At 41.3% G+C, this 18,822-nt stretch overlaps 1 protein-coding gene across 1 annotated transcript; it reads left to right on the forward strand.

Annotated features, from left to right (window-relative positions):
- Positions 1–3,712: 3,712 nt before the first annotated feature.
- Positions 3,713–17,366, forward strand: LOC149835869 (4-hydroxybenzoate polyprenyltransferase, mitochondrial-like). Its single transcript, XM_090009667.1, has 7 exons — positions 3,713–3,757; positions 3,801–3,922; positions 15,262–15,331; positions 15,415–15,564; positions 15,692–15,827; positions 15,912–16,008; positions 17,217–17,366. The coding sequence occupies exons 1-7, from the start codon at positions 3,713–3,715 to the stop codon at positions 17,284–17,286; spliced, it is 690 nt and encodes a 229-aa protein (XP_089865793.1). The 3' UTR covers positions 17,287–17,366.
- Positions 17,367–18,822: the final 1,456 nt, after the last annotated feature.

An 18,822-nucleotide genomic window follows, 5' to 3' on the forward strand; every position in this document is an offset into this window, starting at 1 on the left:
TTTTCTTGCCTAGTTGGGGCCGTGATGAGTTAAAGATGTTCTCAGTTATGCTTGGCCAAAATGTCCCATTTAGTGTCGGTTGAATGGCGTGCAATCAGCAGCATGCTTTTTTTTATGTTTTTTAGAATTTTAGTGGCGGTCCAAGACCGCCACTAAAAGTGTAAAACAGAGAAAAAAAATATATAAGCGGATGATAAGGGCGCACCTGACAGCGTCCGACGTTATACTGGCTCAATGTGATATGCTAAATAGGTTTTTCAGGCTTTCTTTTTCTCATTTTTAAATTCTGATTGTACGATTGTGATCAGCGTATTTGATTTTATAGGGATCAGCTATTGAAGCGTTAGGTTCCTACACATGGGTAGAATTTTATAAGGTTAGAAAAATCAATGGTCCAAAATCTTTATAAATTTTTTAGGCTCCAAATATCAATTTTTTATTATCAAAAAACACATGATCCCCGTGTAGATTCCTAGTAAATCTACCATGCCCAACATATTTATGGGGTGAAAACAGCAAAAAAAAACTTGGCATGTTGCATTTAGCACACACACACACACACACACATATATATATATATATATATATATATATATATATATATATATATATATATATACACACGTATTGCTACAGTAGACTGCAAATACAAACAACTTTGCAAAGTGGTGGCTTCTCTTTTTTTTCTCACATCCAACATCATCGATGAGATTTTATTTAGTGGAAATTGGCTTTTGGATAGCCGAAATCTGACCTATATATATATATATATATATATATATATATATATATATATATATATATATATAGAGAGAGAGAGAGAGAGAGAGAGGTACAAACTAGATATATGCGGACCAGGCACAGACAACCCACGGCCATTAGGATAAAACTCAACAAAGGCCAGGGTCCAGTCTAAGGTCCGGCAAACATCCAGCCAATCTACATACAAGTTTATAGAGTGCAAAAGTGCTTCTTACGCACCCACTTCCATTGACTGATCATGCATGTATGTGCTTGGTGCAGGTCCGCTGCTTTGGCTGCACCACCTGGTACCCTTCCAGATCTTAGGATGTTGTGGCTGCTAGGTTGGGTTTCATTTTTCTTGAGAGGGGCTGGTTGCACCATCAATGACATACTGGATCGTGATTTCGATGCTAAGGTACATTTTTTTTATTTCAACGGCAAGAGTAGTGGGAGATCGAGGACATAACTGCTGTCTGATTCGAACACGAGACCCTTCCGTTATGATAGTGCAACAACCTAACCATCTATCTATCTCATTCAACCCTGCCAAACAATAAATTTTGTAAAGCCATGAGGCAAATGTAGAGGATCCAACATTGTGTTTAGGGCTTGGACTCATGCTCACCGAAGCAGGTTATATGTTCTCCCCCCCCACGAACAGGGGAGTTAGCTACATCTCATGTTCGGGGTCCCAAAGAGCACCACGTATGTAAGCATGTGTGTCTCGTATCCCCATGTTTGTCAGCATTAATTAGCATTGGAGTTTGATGCGATTGCAAAGACTTAAGTACCCTCTCATCCATTGGTGCCAAAAAAATGATAATTCTTGAAAAGGAGTGCTTGTAAAGACTTAAGTGCCCCGAAGATGATTATTTAAGACCCAGTCTCTGCACTGCAGGATTATCCGAGAAAGAAATCTTCCCTGGATGAGGCCATGAACATCAACCCTCTCACTCTTTCTCTCTCCCTTCTCTTTCTGCTTCTGTGCACATCCAACAGAAGATCCTACATTGCTCCATCAAGCACCGACTGACCTGCACATTGACTGTTGTGGAGACTGATTCAAAGTTTTTACCCTTACAGGAGGAGGGTTTGGGGGCTCCTCCCAGCGTGGGTAGCATCATTCAACAAAATGAGTTGTAGATCCTGATTCAGAGTTTTTACCCTTACAGGAGAGGGGTCTGGGGGCTCCTCCCAACGGGTAGCATCATTCAACTTGAAGAGTTATAGAGTCTCATTCAGAGTTTTTACCCTTACAGAAAGGGGGGTCTGAGGGCTCCTCCCAGTGTGGGTAGCATCATTGAACTTGATGAGTTGTGGAGTCTGATTCAGAGTTTTTGCCCTTATAGGAGAAGGGTTTGGGGGCTCCTCCCAGCATGGATATCATCGTTCAACTTGATTCATTGTGGAACTTGATTTAGAGTTTTTGCCCTTATAGGAGGAGGGTTTTGGGGCTCCTCCCAGCGTGGGTAGCATCGTTCAACTTGATTTGTTGTGGAGCCTGATTTAGAGTTTTTGCCCTTATAGGAGGGGGGTTCGGGGGCTCCCCCCAGCACGGGTCCCGAGTGTCGTGGTCAAAAAATGCACAGGGTATCGTGGTGAGAAAGACATATTTTTGTTCCAAGCAAGGTTGGAAGAAATCAATGGAAATCCAACAAGGAGCATGCCTGAATCAAGATGTGGATGTCAAGCGAGAATGGTGTTGTGCAACTCAAATAACACAAAATAATAGGGGTCTGGTTTTTAGTTAAAATGAGGAATGAAATGACAATAAAAATCACTGAAAATTTACAAAAATAAACTAGACTCAATAACGAAGACACCACTTTTTACGGATTTGGAATATGACCTCCGGTTAGGGAGATATGACCCTGACAAGTTGATCCTAATTCGGGTAGCGATTTGCTTACTGAATAACACTACAAATCGCTATAGTGATTTGCGGAAGACACTACAAATCGCTATAGCGATTTGCGAAAGAATCTACAAATCGCTATAGCGATTTGCGGAAGACACTACAAATCGCTATAGCAATTTGCGAAAGAATCTACAAATCGCTATAGCGATTTGCGGAAGACACTACAAATCGCTATAGCGATTTACGGAAGACACTACAAATCGCTATAGCGATTTGCGATTTGTAGTGTCTTCCACAAATCGCTATAGAGATTTGTAGTGTCTTCCGCAAATCACTATAGCGTTTCGTTGGAGACCCGAAAATACTAGAAATCGCTGTAGGAAAGCCCGATAACACTACAAATCATTGTTGGAGACCCGGGATCCGCGCCGGGGGGGGGAGCCCCCGGACCCCCCTCCTGTAAGGGCAAAAACTCTAAATTAGGCACAGAAGTAGAGAGAGAAGGGACAGAGAGTGAGAGGGTTGATGTTCATGGCCTTCTCCAGGGGGAACTCTTTACCTCCCTTGATTTCTTCTCTAGAGAGAGAGATAGAGGGTTTTACAAAGTTTTACGGAGAAGGAAGAAGAAGAAGATGACGATGAAAAGTTCAAACAGACATTTTTATGGCTCAGGTTTGTTTCGTCGGATGACCATCGGATCGCCGGCTCACCATCGGATCATCGGCTCACCATCGTTTCACCGGATTACCATTGGCGAAACGATTAAGGTTCGTTTCCCTGGGTAGACTTTGAAGAGTCAACATCATCCTTGACTTTCTGGATGGAGGACATGTTTGTCCTTTTTTTGAACTGTTTGTTTTTTCTTTTTTGAATGAAGGGCATTTTTGTCATTTTCTTAAACCATCGCTTTATGAGAAGAATAGCAAGAAAGGGTACTTAAGTCTTTGCAACCACACCACACTCCAATGCTAAGTGATGTCAACATACACGGGAATACGAGCCCCATGTGCTTGTATACGTGGTGCTTATTTAGACCCCCGAACACAGACGTGGGATTCAGTGAATCATCGGGGGCGAACATACACCACCCTCTCCATGCTCACACTGTCGATGTCCTTCAAGATTTTTTTAATACTGTTAAAAATTTTTGAACATGTCATGACATGTCTTGTGGCGGGTCCACTTGTGTGCCCTACAGGTAGAACGTACAAAATCACGACCAATCGCAAGCGGAGCACTAACGCCCTTCCAAGGGGTCGTCTTTCTTGTGATTCAACTGTTGTTCTACACCGGCGCTTTGTCAATAGCAAACACATATAGGTACTCTCTCTCTCTCTCCTTTTTTGGGTTTTTTGTTATCTCAAATTGAGGATTCGAGGTCCCACGAAATGTTATCAGTGTCAGAATCGGACCTGTATCATTTGGTCAAGGATTCAGGTGAATTCGGCTGATACCGATTCTCAAGTGAATTATTCTGAATCAGCCAAAAAATAATAATAAAATATTATGTGTTAATCAGCCAAAAAAAATAACAAAAATATTATGTATTAAAATAATATCAAAAAAATCATTTTAAGCCAATTTTTACATTTTATTAAAAAATAGTTGATTCAGGTCAGTATACCTATGAAGATAGTGATGACATAGTGGATGAGGGGTATGAAGATAGTGATGACATAGAGGACTACCCTATGTCTTCACTATCTTCATGCCTTCTTAGGATTTCATTGATACATGCTGTTTTAATCAAATCAGACTCCATAAATGTGACCTGTATCATTCGTTGATTGAGTTCGTCATTTAAATAGCTGAAAATCCAACTTCTGTGCAAGATTTTTTTGGTGATTGTAGACTAGAGTGGCAAGCACACGCTGAAGGCCAGGATTTACGTGGTTCGGCAGAGGTGCCTACGTCCACAGATAAATCGCTATCACACTCTCTCTTTTTATTATTTTCATATCTTCATCCATGAGGTACATAGGGGAATAAATACAGGGGTGTCACAGTAGAGAAGGAGGAGGTTACAATGATAATCCACATTTGGCTGTAGTCTAGGAGATACCCACCGAAGGCCTTAGGGACCCAAGATATGGGCGATATGGAGAGATACCCGGAGAGAGGAGGATAGCCTAGCTGATATCTTTAACACTGCCCCTCAAGTGGGGCGTGTATGTTGATACAACCCCACTTGCTTAGGAGATTTTTGAGTCCATCCCGAGTTAGACCCTTTGTTAGTCCGTCTGCCAGCTGATCTTGGCTCTTGGTGTAAGGAGTACAAATTTCCTTTTTCTGCACCTTTTCTCTGATGTAGTGACAATCAATTTTGATGTGTTTTGTGCGCTTGTGGAAGACGGGGTTGGCGGCTATGTGAATCGCTACCTGGTTGTCTCAATGCATGGGAATGGGTGACGTTGGGTTGAATCCCATCTCATTGAGGAGGGCCTTGGTCCAAGTAAGTTCGTTGGTTGTGGTAGCCATGGCCCGATATTTGGATTCTGTGCTCGACCTGGACAATCCCTTGTTTTTTGCTCCGCCATGAGATGAGGTTGCCTCCTACGAATACACAATAGCCAGTAGTGGATTTCCTATCGACGTCCCCAACCCAGTTAGCGTCAGAGTATCCTTCGATGTTGATGTACCTGTTTCTCCTGAACCAGATACCTTGCCCGGGTGACTTTTTTAGGTACTTTAGTATGCGGTCCACGGCTTTTTGATGCCCCTTAGTCGAAGAATGCATATGTTGACTGGCCGCACTGACTGCGTGAGTGATGTCTGGCCTCATCGCGGTCAAGTAAAGTAGCTTTCCTACCAAACGTTGGTATCTCTGGGTGTCGATTAAGGGTTCGTCATCCTCTTTGATGGGCTTGTAGTTGATCTCAATTGGTGTCTCGATGGGTCTACACCCTAAGTTTTCGGTTTCTTTCAGAATGTTGAGAGTGTACTTCCTTTGGTAAAGGAAAACTCCCCTATTTGAGTGAGCGAACTCGATTCCGAGGAAGTACCTTAGTTTCCCCAAGTCCTTGATGTCGAAGGTGGTGGATACAAACCTTTTTGCTTCTATGATTTCATCGTTGTCGTTCCCGGTCACTATTTTGTCGTCAACATATACCAAGATGACTGTGAGCTTGTCAGCTTTCTTTTTGAAGAATACTGAATTGTCGGCATGGCTGCGATAGTATCCCTCTTGTTTTAGGGCATTGCTCAGTTTGGAGTGCCAGGCTCTAGGTGATCGCTTCAGGCCGTAGATGGCCTTGTGAAGTTTGCAAACTATTGATGGGTCCCCTTCTTTTGGATGTCCCGAGGGAAGCTTCATATATACTTCCTCGTCGAGTTCGCCTTGGAGGAAGGCGTTCTTTACATCAAGCTGATGGAGGGGCCATTTAAAGTTGCATGCTATTGATAGAAGGACTCTTACTGTGCTCATTTTTGCCACTAGAGCAAGTGTTCTATGTGTTCATCGCTCTTGTATTTGATCTTGAAGGTCCATCTGCATCCTACTACCTTCTTCCCTTTGGGTAAAGTGGTGATCTCCCATGTTCGGTTCTTGTGAAGAGCGTCTAGCTCCTTCATCATTGCTCGGGTCCACATGAGAGATGTTTTGCCTCTTCGAAGGAGGAGGGTTCTTTGTTGGGTCGACACTGATGAGAAAGGCCCTGTAGTTTTTTGACAGGTGCTCATAGGAAATTTGGTTTTGCAGTGGGTATGCACACGCCTTGTAAGTGAAGTAATCATTGAAATGACTTGGCTGGCATGTTTCACGTTGAGATCTCCTTGTCTGGATTTGAGCAGGTTCATTGACGGGTCCAGTGTCTTCGACCCCCTCTTGAGAGGTGAGATGATGAGTGTCACGCCCTTTTATTGCGGTATTGACATCGTCATTGCATTCGAGGCTGGGAAGGACTATCTCCCCTTGCGATGAGGTGTGCTCTTGAACCTGTTCAAAGAAGGGAGTGTCTTCGTCAAATTTGATGTTCGGAGTGATGAACATTTTGTTCTCATGGGTGTTAAGATAGCGATATCCTCTTTTTGAGGTAGATTATCCAAGAAATATACATTTCAAGGCACGCCTGCTCAACTTATCTCGCTTGTTCTTGTTTATGAATGTGTACACGGTGCAGCCGAAAGTTATCTTGTGGTTGATGCTCAATTTATGTCCCTTAAGTGTTTCTAGGGGAGATTTTCCTTGGAGTCTCTTACTTGGGAGACAGTTGATGGTGTAGCACGCGCACATGAGTGCATCGCTCCAGTAGGGTTTTGGTACATTCATCTGAAATAGGAGGGATCGAGTCATCTCAAGCAGGTGGTGGTTTTTTCTCTCAGCCACGTCATTCTGCTGAGGTGTTTTGACGCAGGTGAACTGGTGATCGAGGACACTCTCGTTCTCAAAGCCTCAAACCTTTCATTTTTATATTTTGTACTATTGTCGGTCCACAGGGCCTTGATGCGACTCCCGTACTGAGTTCTCACCATGTTATAGAAGTTTTTGAATTTGTCAAAAACTTTATCTTTGGACCTTAACAGATAGAGCCACATGACCTTGGTGTGGTCGTCTATAAAGGAGAGGTAGTATCTAAAACCAGAGTGAGAAGTGACAGGGGCAGGCCCCCATGTGTCAGAGTGCACAATATCAAATGGTTTTATTGCAGTGCTTTCAGAGACAAGAAAAAGAACCCGTGTCATTTTTGCAAATTGACAAATGTCACATAAATGAGAGTCAAATTTCAGCCCTGGGATTATGGAGGATAGAGTTTTATGAGATGGATGTTCGAGGCATCTGTGCCACCAGTTGGAGTTGTCTTCCCTTCTGGTGAGGTGAGCTCTTACTTCCAGAGGGATCATGTATAGCCCGGTTGTGAGCTTGCCCTCACCAATCCTCTTCTTCGTCGAAATTTCCTGAAATACAATGTCAGTAGGGGAGAAGATAACCCTGCAATTAAGATCTTGAGTGATGCGAGCCACGGACAGAAGGTTTGATGATGGTTTTGGCATACACAGAACATTTGAGTGATTCTTGGAATTGAAGAAGTGAATTTTACCGATGCTTAGAGCACTCATGGATGACCCGTCGGCAATAGTGACCCAACTTATGTCCCCTGAAGTTTTAATGTCATGTAGATTGGTAGTGGTCTGGGTCATATGTTCGAATGCTCCAGTGTCGATAATCCAACTCTTAGAATGACTACCGTTAGAGAAGAGATCGTTACCTGGTTCATCCACTGCGTTGGCTGAAGCTGCCACAGCGGGATTAGACTTCGGCTTGGACTCTTGATTCAGATTCTTAATGAGGTCGGTGAGGGCCTCCTGAGTTAGGGGTGTCCCTAGTTTCTTGCTGACAGTGACCTGCGTGGTGGTCGGGTCTTTTGGCCTGCTGGGTCTTCTGTGGAGGAACCAACACCTCTCCTTCGTGTGACCATCCTTCTTGCAGTGTGAGCATTGAGTGCGCCTGTTGTTTCCCTTCTTTGACCAGTGTTCCTCTCGTTTGGGGTTGGGTGTGGAAGCGGCGATGAAGACGACCCTATCAGATCTCTCCTCGTTGTTGGTATTCTCTGATTTTTGGTTCATTACCAAACGCTGAGACTCTTCACGCATAACGGTGGAGTATACACAGTTAATTGATAGTAGCTCACGAGCCATAAGGATTTGAGTGCGTATGGCCTCGTATTCTGGTCTGAGGCCTGCAAGGAACTGGAATATTTTTTCGTGTTCCTTTAGTTTCTTTTGGCCGATGGCGTCGGAGTATTGCGTCGTGTAGGAGTCCATCTCGTCCCACATGTTTTGAAGCTTGCTGAGATATTCGCTTAGTGGCTTATTGTTCTTCTTGAGGAGGTAGATATCCTCGCCAGTTATTACATTCTTGCGATGTTATTTTGTTCGCTGTACAGTTCGCACGTCGTCTCCCAGATTTCCCTTGCTATATCTAGGAATATGAATCCCTCGGCGACCTTGGGCTCCATAGAGTTCGGAAGCCATGACATGACTAGGTCATTGGACGACCTCCATTCATCGTATTTTGAGTCGACGATGTCTGGTGCAGGTGTCTTCCCATTTACGTAGCCGATTTTTTATTTTTCGCTCAGGTATAGTAGCACTGATTTTGACGATGTGAGGTAGTTGGGTCCGTTGAGGAGGATCGACGTAATTCTTACGTTGGGGTTTATCTGGTCATGGGCGATGGCTTTCTCTGAAGGCGTCGCCATTCTTTTCGATGAGGTTCCTTCATCGTCGGACATGTTGGATGCACTACAACAAACCAGTGGATTAGCGATGACCTAAATCTGTCGCTAATCCATCGCTAAAGAGCTTATCGATGGCTTAGTGTCGGATTAGCAACAAATATCTCCCATCGCGAATTTTTTGACGCTAATAAGCAATGGAATATATCCGTCGCTCATTCCGTCACTAAGTAGCGACATAAATTGTGAGGTTCCTTCATCGTCAGTTCTGTCACTAAGTTGTGACAGAATAACGAATGACAACATCCGTCGCAAGACCGTCGTTACTAAACGATGACTTCAGTTTGGCGATGGATTTATAGCCGTCGCTAATCCGTCGCTAAATTCAACATAAATATTGATTAGCGATGGATATATCTGTCGCTAATCTGTCGCAAACAAGGAAAATTTTTTAAAAAAATTGAAAATTAAATATCGAGAAAAAATTCTCGTGCTACAATTTATATTTCCTGTACAATTTATATTTCCTGTGAATAAAAAATAAAGTACATATAAAAATACATTTAAAAGGAAACTAAAACAATTAATCGTTACACTTTAAAATTCGCAAGTTTTAATTATTTACAATTCAACATTTACATTTTCAAAACAAAAAGAAAGTAAAACAAATTCAACACATTAATCTAATCATCACCAATATTTTGTGTGTCTTCTTGTTCATTGCCTTGATATGTCCCTATAGCTCCACTACGCTGATTTTCACCAGCAACCTACACAAGAAAAAAAAGGTCAGTATTGATAAACAAAATATATTGAAATAAATTATACACTATATGTGATTCTATTATAAATGATATGCGTTCTAAGGCAGTAACAAAACTCTATATGTGATTCTATCATGCTCATATGTGTTCTAAGGCAGACAAAAAACTATATATGTGATTATATCATGCTCATATGTGTTCTAAGGCAGTCCAAAAAACTCTATATGTGATTCTACCATGCTCATATGTGCTCTAAGGTAGGCAAAAACTTTATATGCGATTCTATCATGCTCATATGTGTTCTAAGGCAGGTAAAAAATTATATATGTGATTATATCATGCTCATATGTGTTCTAAAGCAGTCAAAAAAACTGTATATGTGATTCTACCATGCTCATATATGCTCTAAGGCAGTCAAAAAACTGTATATGCGATTCTATTATGCTCATATGTGTTCTAAGGTAGGCAAAAAACTGAATATGTGATTATATCATGCTCATATGTGTTCTAAGGCAGTCAAAAAAACTTTATATGTGATTCTATCATGCTCTTATGTGCTCTAAGGCAGTAAAAAAACTGTATATGTGATTCTATCATGCTCACATGTGTTCTAAAGCAGGTAAAAAACTGTATATGTGATTATATCATGCTCACATATGTTCTAAGGCAGTCAAAAAAACTGTATATGTGATTCTATTATGCTCATATATGCTCTAAGGTAGTAAAAAAAACTGTATATGTGATTCTTTCATGCTCATATGTGCTTTAAGGCAGTAAAAAAAGTTGTATATGTGATTATATCATGCTCATATGTGTTCTAAGGTAGTAAAAAAAACTGTATATGTGATTCTACCATGCTCATATATGCTCTAAGGTAGTCAAAAAAACTGTATATGTGATTCTTTCATGCTCATATGTGCTTTAAGGGAGTAAAAAAAGTTGTATATGTGATTCAATCGTGCTCATATGTATTCTAAAGGCAGTAAAAAAACTTATATGTGATTCTATCATGCTCATATGTGTTCTAAGGCAGACAAAAAAATGTATATGTGATTCTACCATGCTCATATGTGTTCTAAGGTAGTAAAAAAACTGTATATGTGATTCAATCATGCTCATATGTATTCTAAAGGTAGTAAAAAAACTTATATGTGATTCTATCATGCTCATATGTGTTCAAAGGCAGTAAAAATATTATACTGAAATATTATATAAAAGGTCAGTATTGGTAAACAAAATATACTGAAATAAATTATATCCAATGCACCTAAGTTAAGGCAATCAAAGTTATATGAAATCTAACGACATGCAATATATCGCATGAAACTTTCATACCTGAGAGACGCCTGCAATCGAAATTTCCATGTTCTGCAAAAAACTATTGAACTCAGCTCGGAGAACGTCAACGATGGTTTCATGAAAGTAGTCACGCATTGTGTCCTTAACGATCTGACGTACATCATCACCAAAAAAAATAAGATGCTTTGAGCTGATGTCGACGGGAGAAGTCTGTGAGACGTGACTGGAGGAAGCAACGACAGGTGAGGTGTTCATATTACTCTCAAACCCGAACACACGATCCTTTTTGGGTTCACCTGCTGCAGTCACCTATGCTGTAGGATCAAATGATGGATGCTGAGTAGAGTCATCGCCATATCGCTCTACCATCTGTTGCTCATATGCCTCCTACAAAATAATGTTTAAAGTATGCATTAATAATTAAGAATTATAATGTTTATGATAACTTGTATATTATAATGATTATTAATAGAATAAATACATACCGTTGTCATTCTCGCCTTCTCTGATACGAAGTCGCCCATGGTCTTCCATTTATGTGTTTCAACAAATACATCATTGTATGGTACAATGCCTCATTTTTCTGTTTCCTGCGAAGTTAAATGATAAAAGATTTAGTTAACATGTTTGCAACAATACTGATAAAATTGACAATATATATATTGATGAATTACCATTTTCTTCAGGTGGCGTCCAAAAGTCTTAGATTCACCTGTGTGTAGATGGGCTTCGGGCATTTTCGCTCGATTTTGTGCAGCCTTCGCAGAGTGATTTCAAAATGCATCCCCCGCCCACTTGTCGCACATTCCCTCCGAATAATCTCTCCTGATAGTAATAGGGTCATGGCCCTTCCACTGTAGTGGATCATCTATTCCGTCAGATACTTTTTTTGTTGCAGTCTTCATATTATATAGCATGTCTGCAAATCGATTGACAGTCACCCTCTGCCATACCTTCCTTGCATCATGTTCCTCTATCATAGTCGCGAAGCGATTCAAAGCTTATATATATTTTCAGAAAGTTAGTAGACATGACTATAAAAAAAATTAAATATGAAACACATTAACTATGACAAACAACTATATACTGTGAATGAAGACCACAATCTGTCTATCACCTCTTTTGGATACTCTTTTCATTGAGCGACCGGTCCTGGTAGATGTTGAAGAAGTGAATTCCTAATCTCTCTTGACGAAGCTAGGTCAAATTGAGCACGACGGGGGTTTCTTAACCGCCGCCTCATTCTTCATGCTTTTGTCCATTAGACCCAAACGAGCATCTTGCCTGTGAAGGTGCCTGAGACCATTTATGTGTGTTTTTAAACCAGTGCTTTTGCATGATTGAGGTCTTATCTACCTCATGGTACTCATTGCATCGTGTCAATCATATTAACGCTGCAACAGTACCAAAACCCCAACATTTGCCCAAGACTCATGAAATAGCAGCCCTACGTGCATCGAGGCTCTTTTCTCGAGTTAGGGAAAACGAGTATCTCATTTCGTAACTCACTGCAGAATGTTGATACTTGTGCTCTAGCGTTTGGCTAAGCTCTATTGTCAACCTTGCCAACCACAACAGTGGTTGAGACTACTGCAACAAAAAGAAGAGTGACATTTGCTATATATATATATATATATATATATATATATATATATATATATATATATATATATATATATATATATATATATATATATATATATAATAGCAGAGGCAACAACAAATGAAATCAACAGGGACCAGGATCGCGAAACTGCATCCTGGATGTAAAGGCGTACATAAATGCATCTGCCAAGGTGCAAAGCGCGGGGCTAAGAAAGAATAGACAGAAAGTATAATAGACAACGGCCATAATCGCGAAACCGCACCCTGGAAGTAAAAGAACAAGCATACGCGAATAATTGCCAGGATGCAAAGCACGGGGCAGAAAGAAATTAAAAGACTGGAAAGGAAAGAGCGAAAATAAAGGACTAGGAACACGAAACTGCATCCTGGAAGTAAAAGGCAAGAAAGGAAAGTATGAAAAGGAAAGCCTTGGCACATATAGTGCGACGACAACAAAAACTAAAGTGCAGAAAAAGAAAATTACCAGGATCGCGAAACCGCATCCTAGAAGTAAAGACATACATACATATATATATATATATATATATATATATATATATATATATATATATATATATATATATATATATATATATATATATATATATATATATGTCTTAATTTCTTTGTTAAGTCCTTTGCTTTTCAACAGTTCATTGTTCCAGTCCTTTTTATGCAAACCCCTACCTAGAAGGGGTGTGAGGGTCTGTACGTTTGTAAGCGTAAGTAAGCACCGTCTCAGGTCGCATAGAACGAGAAGACTCTATGGTGCAACCTGCAAAATTATTTTATCAATACGCCGCACGGTATAAAGATAACCTCATTAGGGCCATCGAGGGAGCCCAAGTCAAAACGAGAACAACCCCATTAAAGCAAGGGCTTACCCCTTGTCGAAAAGCAAACATGGTAGGGGGGCCTTCCCCCTGCCGAGAGCCGACGGAGTAGGGGCCATGTCCCCTGCTGAACACCAACCAGGCAGGGGGGCCTACCCCTTGTCGAAAACGATCGAGGCAGGAGGGCTTGCCCCCTGCCAAACTGATCGAGGCAGGGGGCTTTCCCCCTGCCAAACTGATTGAGGCTGTGGGGTCATGCCCCCCTGTCGGAGACCCAGCAAGGCAAGGGGTACACCCTCTGCCTGGCGGAAAAACACAAGGCAGGGGGAGCCACCCCCTATCGGAAATCAAGCAAGGCAAGAGGGTCACCCCTTGCCAAAGAAACAGTAAGGCAGGGGGGGCACCCCCTGCCAAAGAAGAAGCAAGGCAGGGGTGCCACCCCCTTGCTGGAGAAACACAAGGCAGGGGGGCACCCCCTGCTGGAAAACAAGTAAGGCAAGGGGGCTACCCCCTGTCGGAAAACACAAGGCAGGGGGGCACCCCCTGCCAGAAAACAAGCGAGCAGGGAGGTTGCCACCCCCTACCGGAGAAAACAACAAGGCAGGGGGGGCCACCCCCCTGCCGGAAACACAACAAGGCAGGGGGGCACCCCCCTGCCGGAAAACAAAACAAGGCAAGGGGGCATCCCCCTACCGGAAAACAAAATGAGGAAGGGGCCCCGTCCCCTGCCGATAAAACAATAGGGCAGGGGGGCATTCGACCCCCTGCTGAAAAACCGTGAAGGGCAGTGGGGGCTTCGTCCCCCTGTCTGAGAAAGAAAATGGGGCAGGGAGCCCTTCCCCTCTGCCAGAAAACATACAGGGCAGGGGGACACCGTCCCCCTGTCGCCAAACAGAGGGAAAGGGGGGCTTGCCCCCTTCCCTTGCCAGAAAACCCCAAGGCAGGGGGGGCACGCCCCTTGTCGAAGCCGCAGATAGAGGTGGTGTTCGTTCCCCTCTGTCGGAAGACTGAAAGATGAGGGAGACTCATACCTGGAAGTCGTCGACGATCGGGGACGTCAGTGATAGACGACGCCGAACGAAGGCGGATGGCGAGAAGGAGACAGATGTGAGGAGAGAGATAGAGAGAGAGAGAGAGAGAGAGAGAGAGAGAGAGAGAGAGAGAGAGAGAGAGAGAGGCGAGGGGCTTTTTGCCTGTCGCACAGCCTCGCCTGAGCCTTTTAAAGGCTCAGGTGAAGATTCTGAAGACCGGGTCCGGGTCAAACTCGATCCGACCTGGACCCGACCTCTCTCGTATCCGCCCAGATCCGGATCATGTCCAGCACACCGAGTCTGGTGTGTTGCACATGCGTCGGACGTGTCCGACACGGGTCGGACATGCGACGTGTCCGACACAGGCAACAAATTTTTTTCAGGGTTTTTACAATCACACACTCTCTTTTTATTATTTTTACATCTTATCCATGAGGTACGAAGGGGAGTAAATACAGAGGCGTCACGGTAGAGAAAGAGGAGGTTACAATGATAATTCACATTTGGCTGGAGTCCAATAGATACCCACCGAAGGCCTTGGGGACCCGAGATATGGGCAATACGGAGAGATACCCGGAGAAAGAGGAGGATAGCCTGGCTGATATCTTTAACATTCAAAATTCAACGGAAAAAATATGATCGAAGGGTCAAATTCTTATTAAATAGACAATGTCAGATTTTATCAAAACAACTTGCATCATAATATTTAAGAGGGGTGTTAAGATTGGGTATGACATAGGGAATGAGTGGAACCGGACAACCAATTTTGTCAGGTGGCCGTTTTGCCTTTTTCAGGACTGAATATCCTCCAAAAGCACGGAGAAAAAGTCGGACTGGTTCGATTTATTTAGATTCACGGATTCAGAGCATTCTTTATTTTGGAAAAACGATTCGATCCATAAACTCAGTCTGGCAACATTGGTTTCAGCTGTACTGACTGTTCCTTTCTCACAGCGTGGTGGTGGGGATAGCGGCATTGTTACCTGTTTTCCTTTACCCATTGATGAAGAGAATAACATATTGGGTATACATACTTGAAACAATTCATTCTTCTCTTATTTTTTCCCCTTGTTATCTTACAGTTTACTGATCAGTGCAAACTTGCAGCCTCAAGCATTTCTAGGTCTGGCCATTAATTATGGAGTCTTACTGGGTTGGTCAGCAGTTAAAGGGAGCCTAAATCTTGCTGACATCTTCCCATTATACGCTTCTGCTCTGTTTTGGACCCTTGTATACGACACAATTTACGCTCATCAGGTACATCTATCTTCAGAATTCTAGTTACTACTTTTTTGTGAAGAATGTGAGTTAAAATGTACTGTTTCCTTTTGTGGGTAGTCATTAGTTCTTTGATCTTTAGTGACCGTGATTCCAATTGAATCAGGATAAGAAAGATGATGTGAAAGCTGGTGTAAAATCTACAGCCTTGAAATTTGGAGATTCAACAAAGAATTGGCTAAGTGGATTTGGAGTTGCCGCCTTGGCCTTCTTCATCCTTACTGGACACAATGCCGACCTCGGTAAGCGTGGCTCCCCTTGTTTTGTTTGATGATCTCTTCCAATCAAAATCTGATTAGCGCCCAACATCTTATGTTGTTGGACAGGATGGCCATACTATGCATTTTTGGCAGTTTCAGCTGGACAACTAGTATGGCAAATTTGGACAGCTGATTTATCAAGCCCTGCAGATTGCAACAAGAAGTCAGTAGCGAAAATTAGTGTGCTATGAATCATTCTTTTCATCATGCTCTCTCTATAGCTACAAACACGGAAAAAAGGAAAAAAAAATGATTCACCTCTAACATTTCGGCGAGAAACTAAGGAACCATGCTTTGAATAATGGCATCAGATAAGTTTGTAGGCCGTTGATATAAAAAGATTCCTTAAGTTTAAGAAACTGATGATAGTGAAGGCTTTCTCACATAGCTTATATAAGCCCATCAAGTGAAACTGTACTGCCTAACATACTGGCAGTACAGAATTTTGTTGGCCCTCCACACATCATAATGCCAACTAAATTGAAAATTTTCTGGATTGTTGGACTTTCAATATTCAAGCATCCAGATCTTGAGCTAAGCTAATCCACATTAGCATGGTCTCATGCAATCATAATCCTAGTGCAAGTGCACGTCTGTGATGGATTCAGATCTCTTGGTCCAATTCACAGTATGGTTTATTCTGTACTATAGAATGAAAGGGTCATTAGCGAACAGTCTACAATAGAATCAAAGCCCATTACATAATAGAAAATGATTTCTTGACCTTTTTTTTTGTTCTGGTTTTTTTTGTCTTTATCCTTGGTGTTGCACTCATGCATACTAGACTTGGTAAAAGTTGAAACCCCACGTGAAATAAGATGCTTTATTACATGGTGAAGGATTGCCAACTGACACTATAATCAAATAGGGAGTTTTTAACCCCTTGCTAGTCTCAAAAGGTCCATCTTTTTTAACTTATAGTTCATAAATATATTTCAATTTCATTTATAGGTTTAAAAGTCATTTCTATGGTCACTTCTGTCAGTTACATCTCTCTCTAGGATAATTTATTTATCGTATGACTTGGGATTACGTAGTTGTATTAGTTTCAGCAGAGCTCCATACCTCCATCTGCCTCTACTTCAGTAATATTTTATTGTGCTTCTGTCCTGAAACATCCATGAGACTATCAGTGTGTTAAGGTTTCCATAGTTCATCTCCTTCTGTGTTCATTTCCAGTAACCGATTCTGAAATTTGAATTTTTGGTTTTATCCCGAAATTCAAGATATGGGGATTGGGCTCGCTATTAGGTAGTTGTTTAAGTAATAAAAAATTAACAAAAAAGGTTTATCTTCTCTTAATTTAGAATGATGTATGACCTTCACATTGCTAGGCCTTTTTAGTTACATTTCTTTCCTTATTCATGTCAGGTTTGTATCCAACAAATGGTTCGGAGCCCTCATCTTCAGCGGGATTTTGTTTGGAAAACTCATGCAGTGAAAACTACATATGGCGCCACAATCTCTCACTTTATACCAGATTAATTAAGTTGAAGAATATGTGACCTGTCCATTATGATCTCCATAGAATGCGCTGTGATGCTTAAATCCCTTTCACATTATTGAAGGATTTGGTTGGTCAATACTATAGGCTAAGCAGATAGAGAGTGGTTTTGTTTAAAATTTCTATTTACCAAGAAATGTACGGTTTGCTGTTGATTACATGATACTTTTGGCTTTGCATTGACTATGTACTTTTGTCTTTGGTTTTTTTGTGGCAGTAAAGCTGCACTTGTGAGAGAACATTCTTCAAATGCCTTAAAAAAGTGTTCAATTCAGAAGCTGCACACTCACAAACACACACAATTGGTTGTAAGAAAATTGTTAACATTCAGCAGCCTCAAATAATCTAGAGAGAGAAACAAAGATGCTATTGAAAGTAAAACATCCAATTCAACGAGAGAGAGAGAGAGAGAGATTATTAGAACGGAACTATAAATCTGACATAAACCACTTAAGGGTATCCAAAAAAAGAAAAATTCACTTAAATATTAGAACGGAATGCATTCAAATATATATATATATATATAAAATCTAAAAAAACTGCACTCAACGCAAAGACTTGATCATGCTGGCTCAACCTGCTATAACCTACGGCCTGGCGGCATATCAGTTTGGGACTAGGACCACTATGTATCTCATTTTTAAAATCTTTATGTGGAATAATGTGTTGGGTTTGGTTGGGGTATACAGCTAAACCCAATTTATTTGCACCACTTGCTTCCAAAGTCCTAAAGTCTAATAGCATCGGAACGGCACAAGAATATTGTATTTCTGTTTCTTGTGTGGCGCGTAGATTTATTTTGTAGTGTAGTCTAGCTTGACGAGACCATGTGCTCTAGGATTTCTGTGTGGTTGTTGGCAGATTTATTGTGAACCATGTGGCTTATGGATATTTAAAACCTACAGTAGTTAAATGTCAATTCGTTGCCTATATGTAAATTATCATTTTAAGCATCCAGATCTTGAGCTAAGCTAATCCACATTAGCATGGTCTCATGCAATCATAATCCTAGTGCAAGTGCACGTCAAAAGTTTCTGTGATGGATTCAGATCTCTTGGTCCAATTCACAGTATGGTTTATTCTGTACTATAGAATGAAAGGGTCATTAGCGAACAGTCTACCATAGAATCAAAGGCCATTACATAATAGAAAATGATTTCTTGACCCTTTTTTTTTGTTCTGATTTTTTTTGTCTTTATCCTTGGTGTTGCACTCATGCATACTAGACTTGGTAAAAGTTGAAACCCCACGTGAAATAAGATGTTTTATTACATGGTGAAGGATTGCCAACTGACACTGTAATCAAATAGGGAGTTTTTAACCCCTTGCTAGTCTCAAAAGGTCCATCTTTTTTAACTTATAGTTCATAAATATATTTCAATTTCATTTTCAGGTTTAAAAGTCATTTCTAAGGTCACTTCGGTCAGTTACATCTCTCACTAGGATACTTTATTTATCCTATGACTTGGGATT

The sequence above is a fragment of the Nuphar pumila genome, chromosome 6 (assembly GCF_984573655.1).
Source record: "Nuphar pumila chromosome 6, dmNupPumi1.hap1.1, whole genome shotgun sequence".
NCBI lineage: Eukaryota > Viridiplantae > Streptophyta > Magnoliopsida > Nymphaeales > Nymphaeaceae > Nuphar > Nuphar pumila.

Coding starts and splice junctions, on each gene's coding strand:
- LOC149835869 (XM_090009667.1), top strand. CDS start 3,713: ATGTCCTTCAAGATTTTTTTAATACTGTTAAAAATTTTTGAACAT. Junction 15,565..15,691: donor ACACAATTTACGCTCATCAG/GTACATCTATCT, acceptor CAATTGAATCAG/GATAAGAAAGATGATGTGAA. Junction 16,009..17,216: donor CCTGCAGATTGCAACAAGAA/GTCAGTAGCGAA, acceptor TATTCATGTCAG/GTTTGTATCCAACAAATGGT.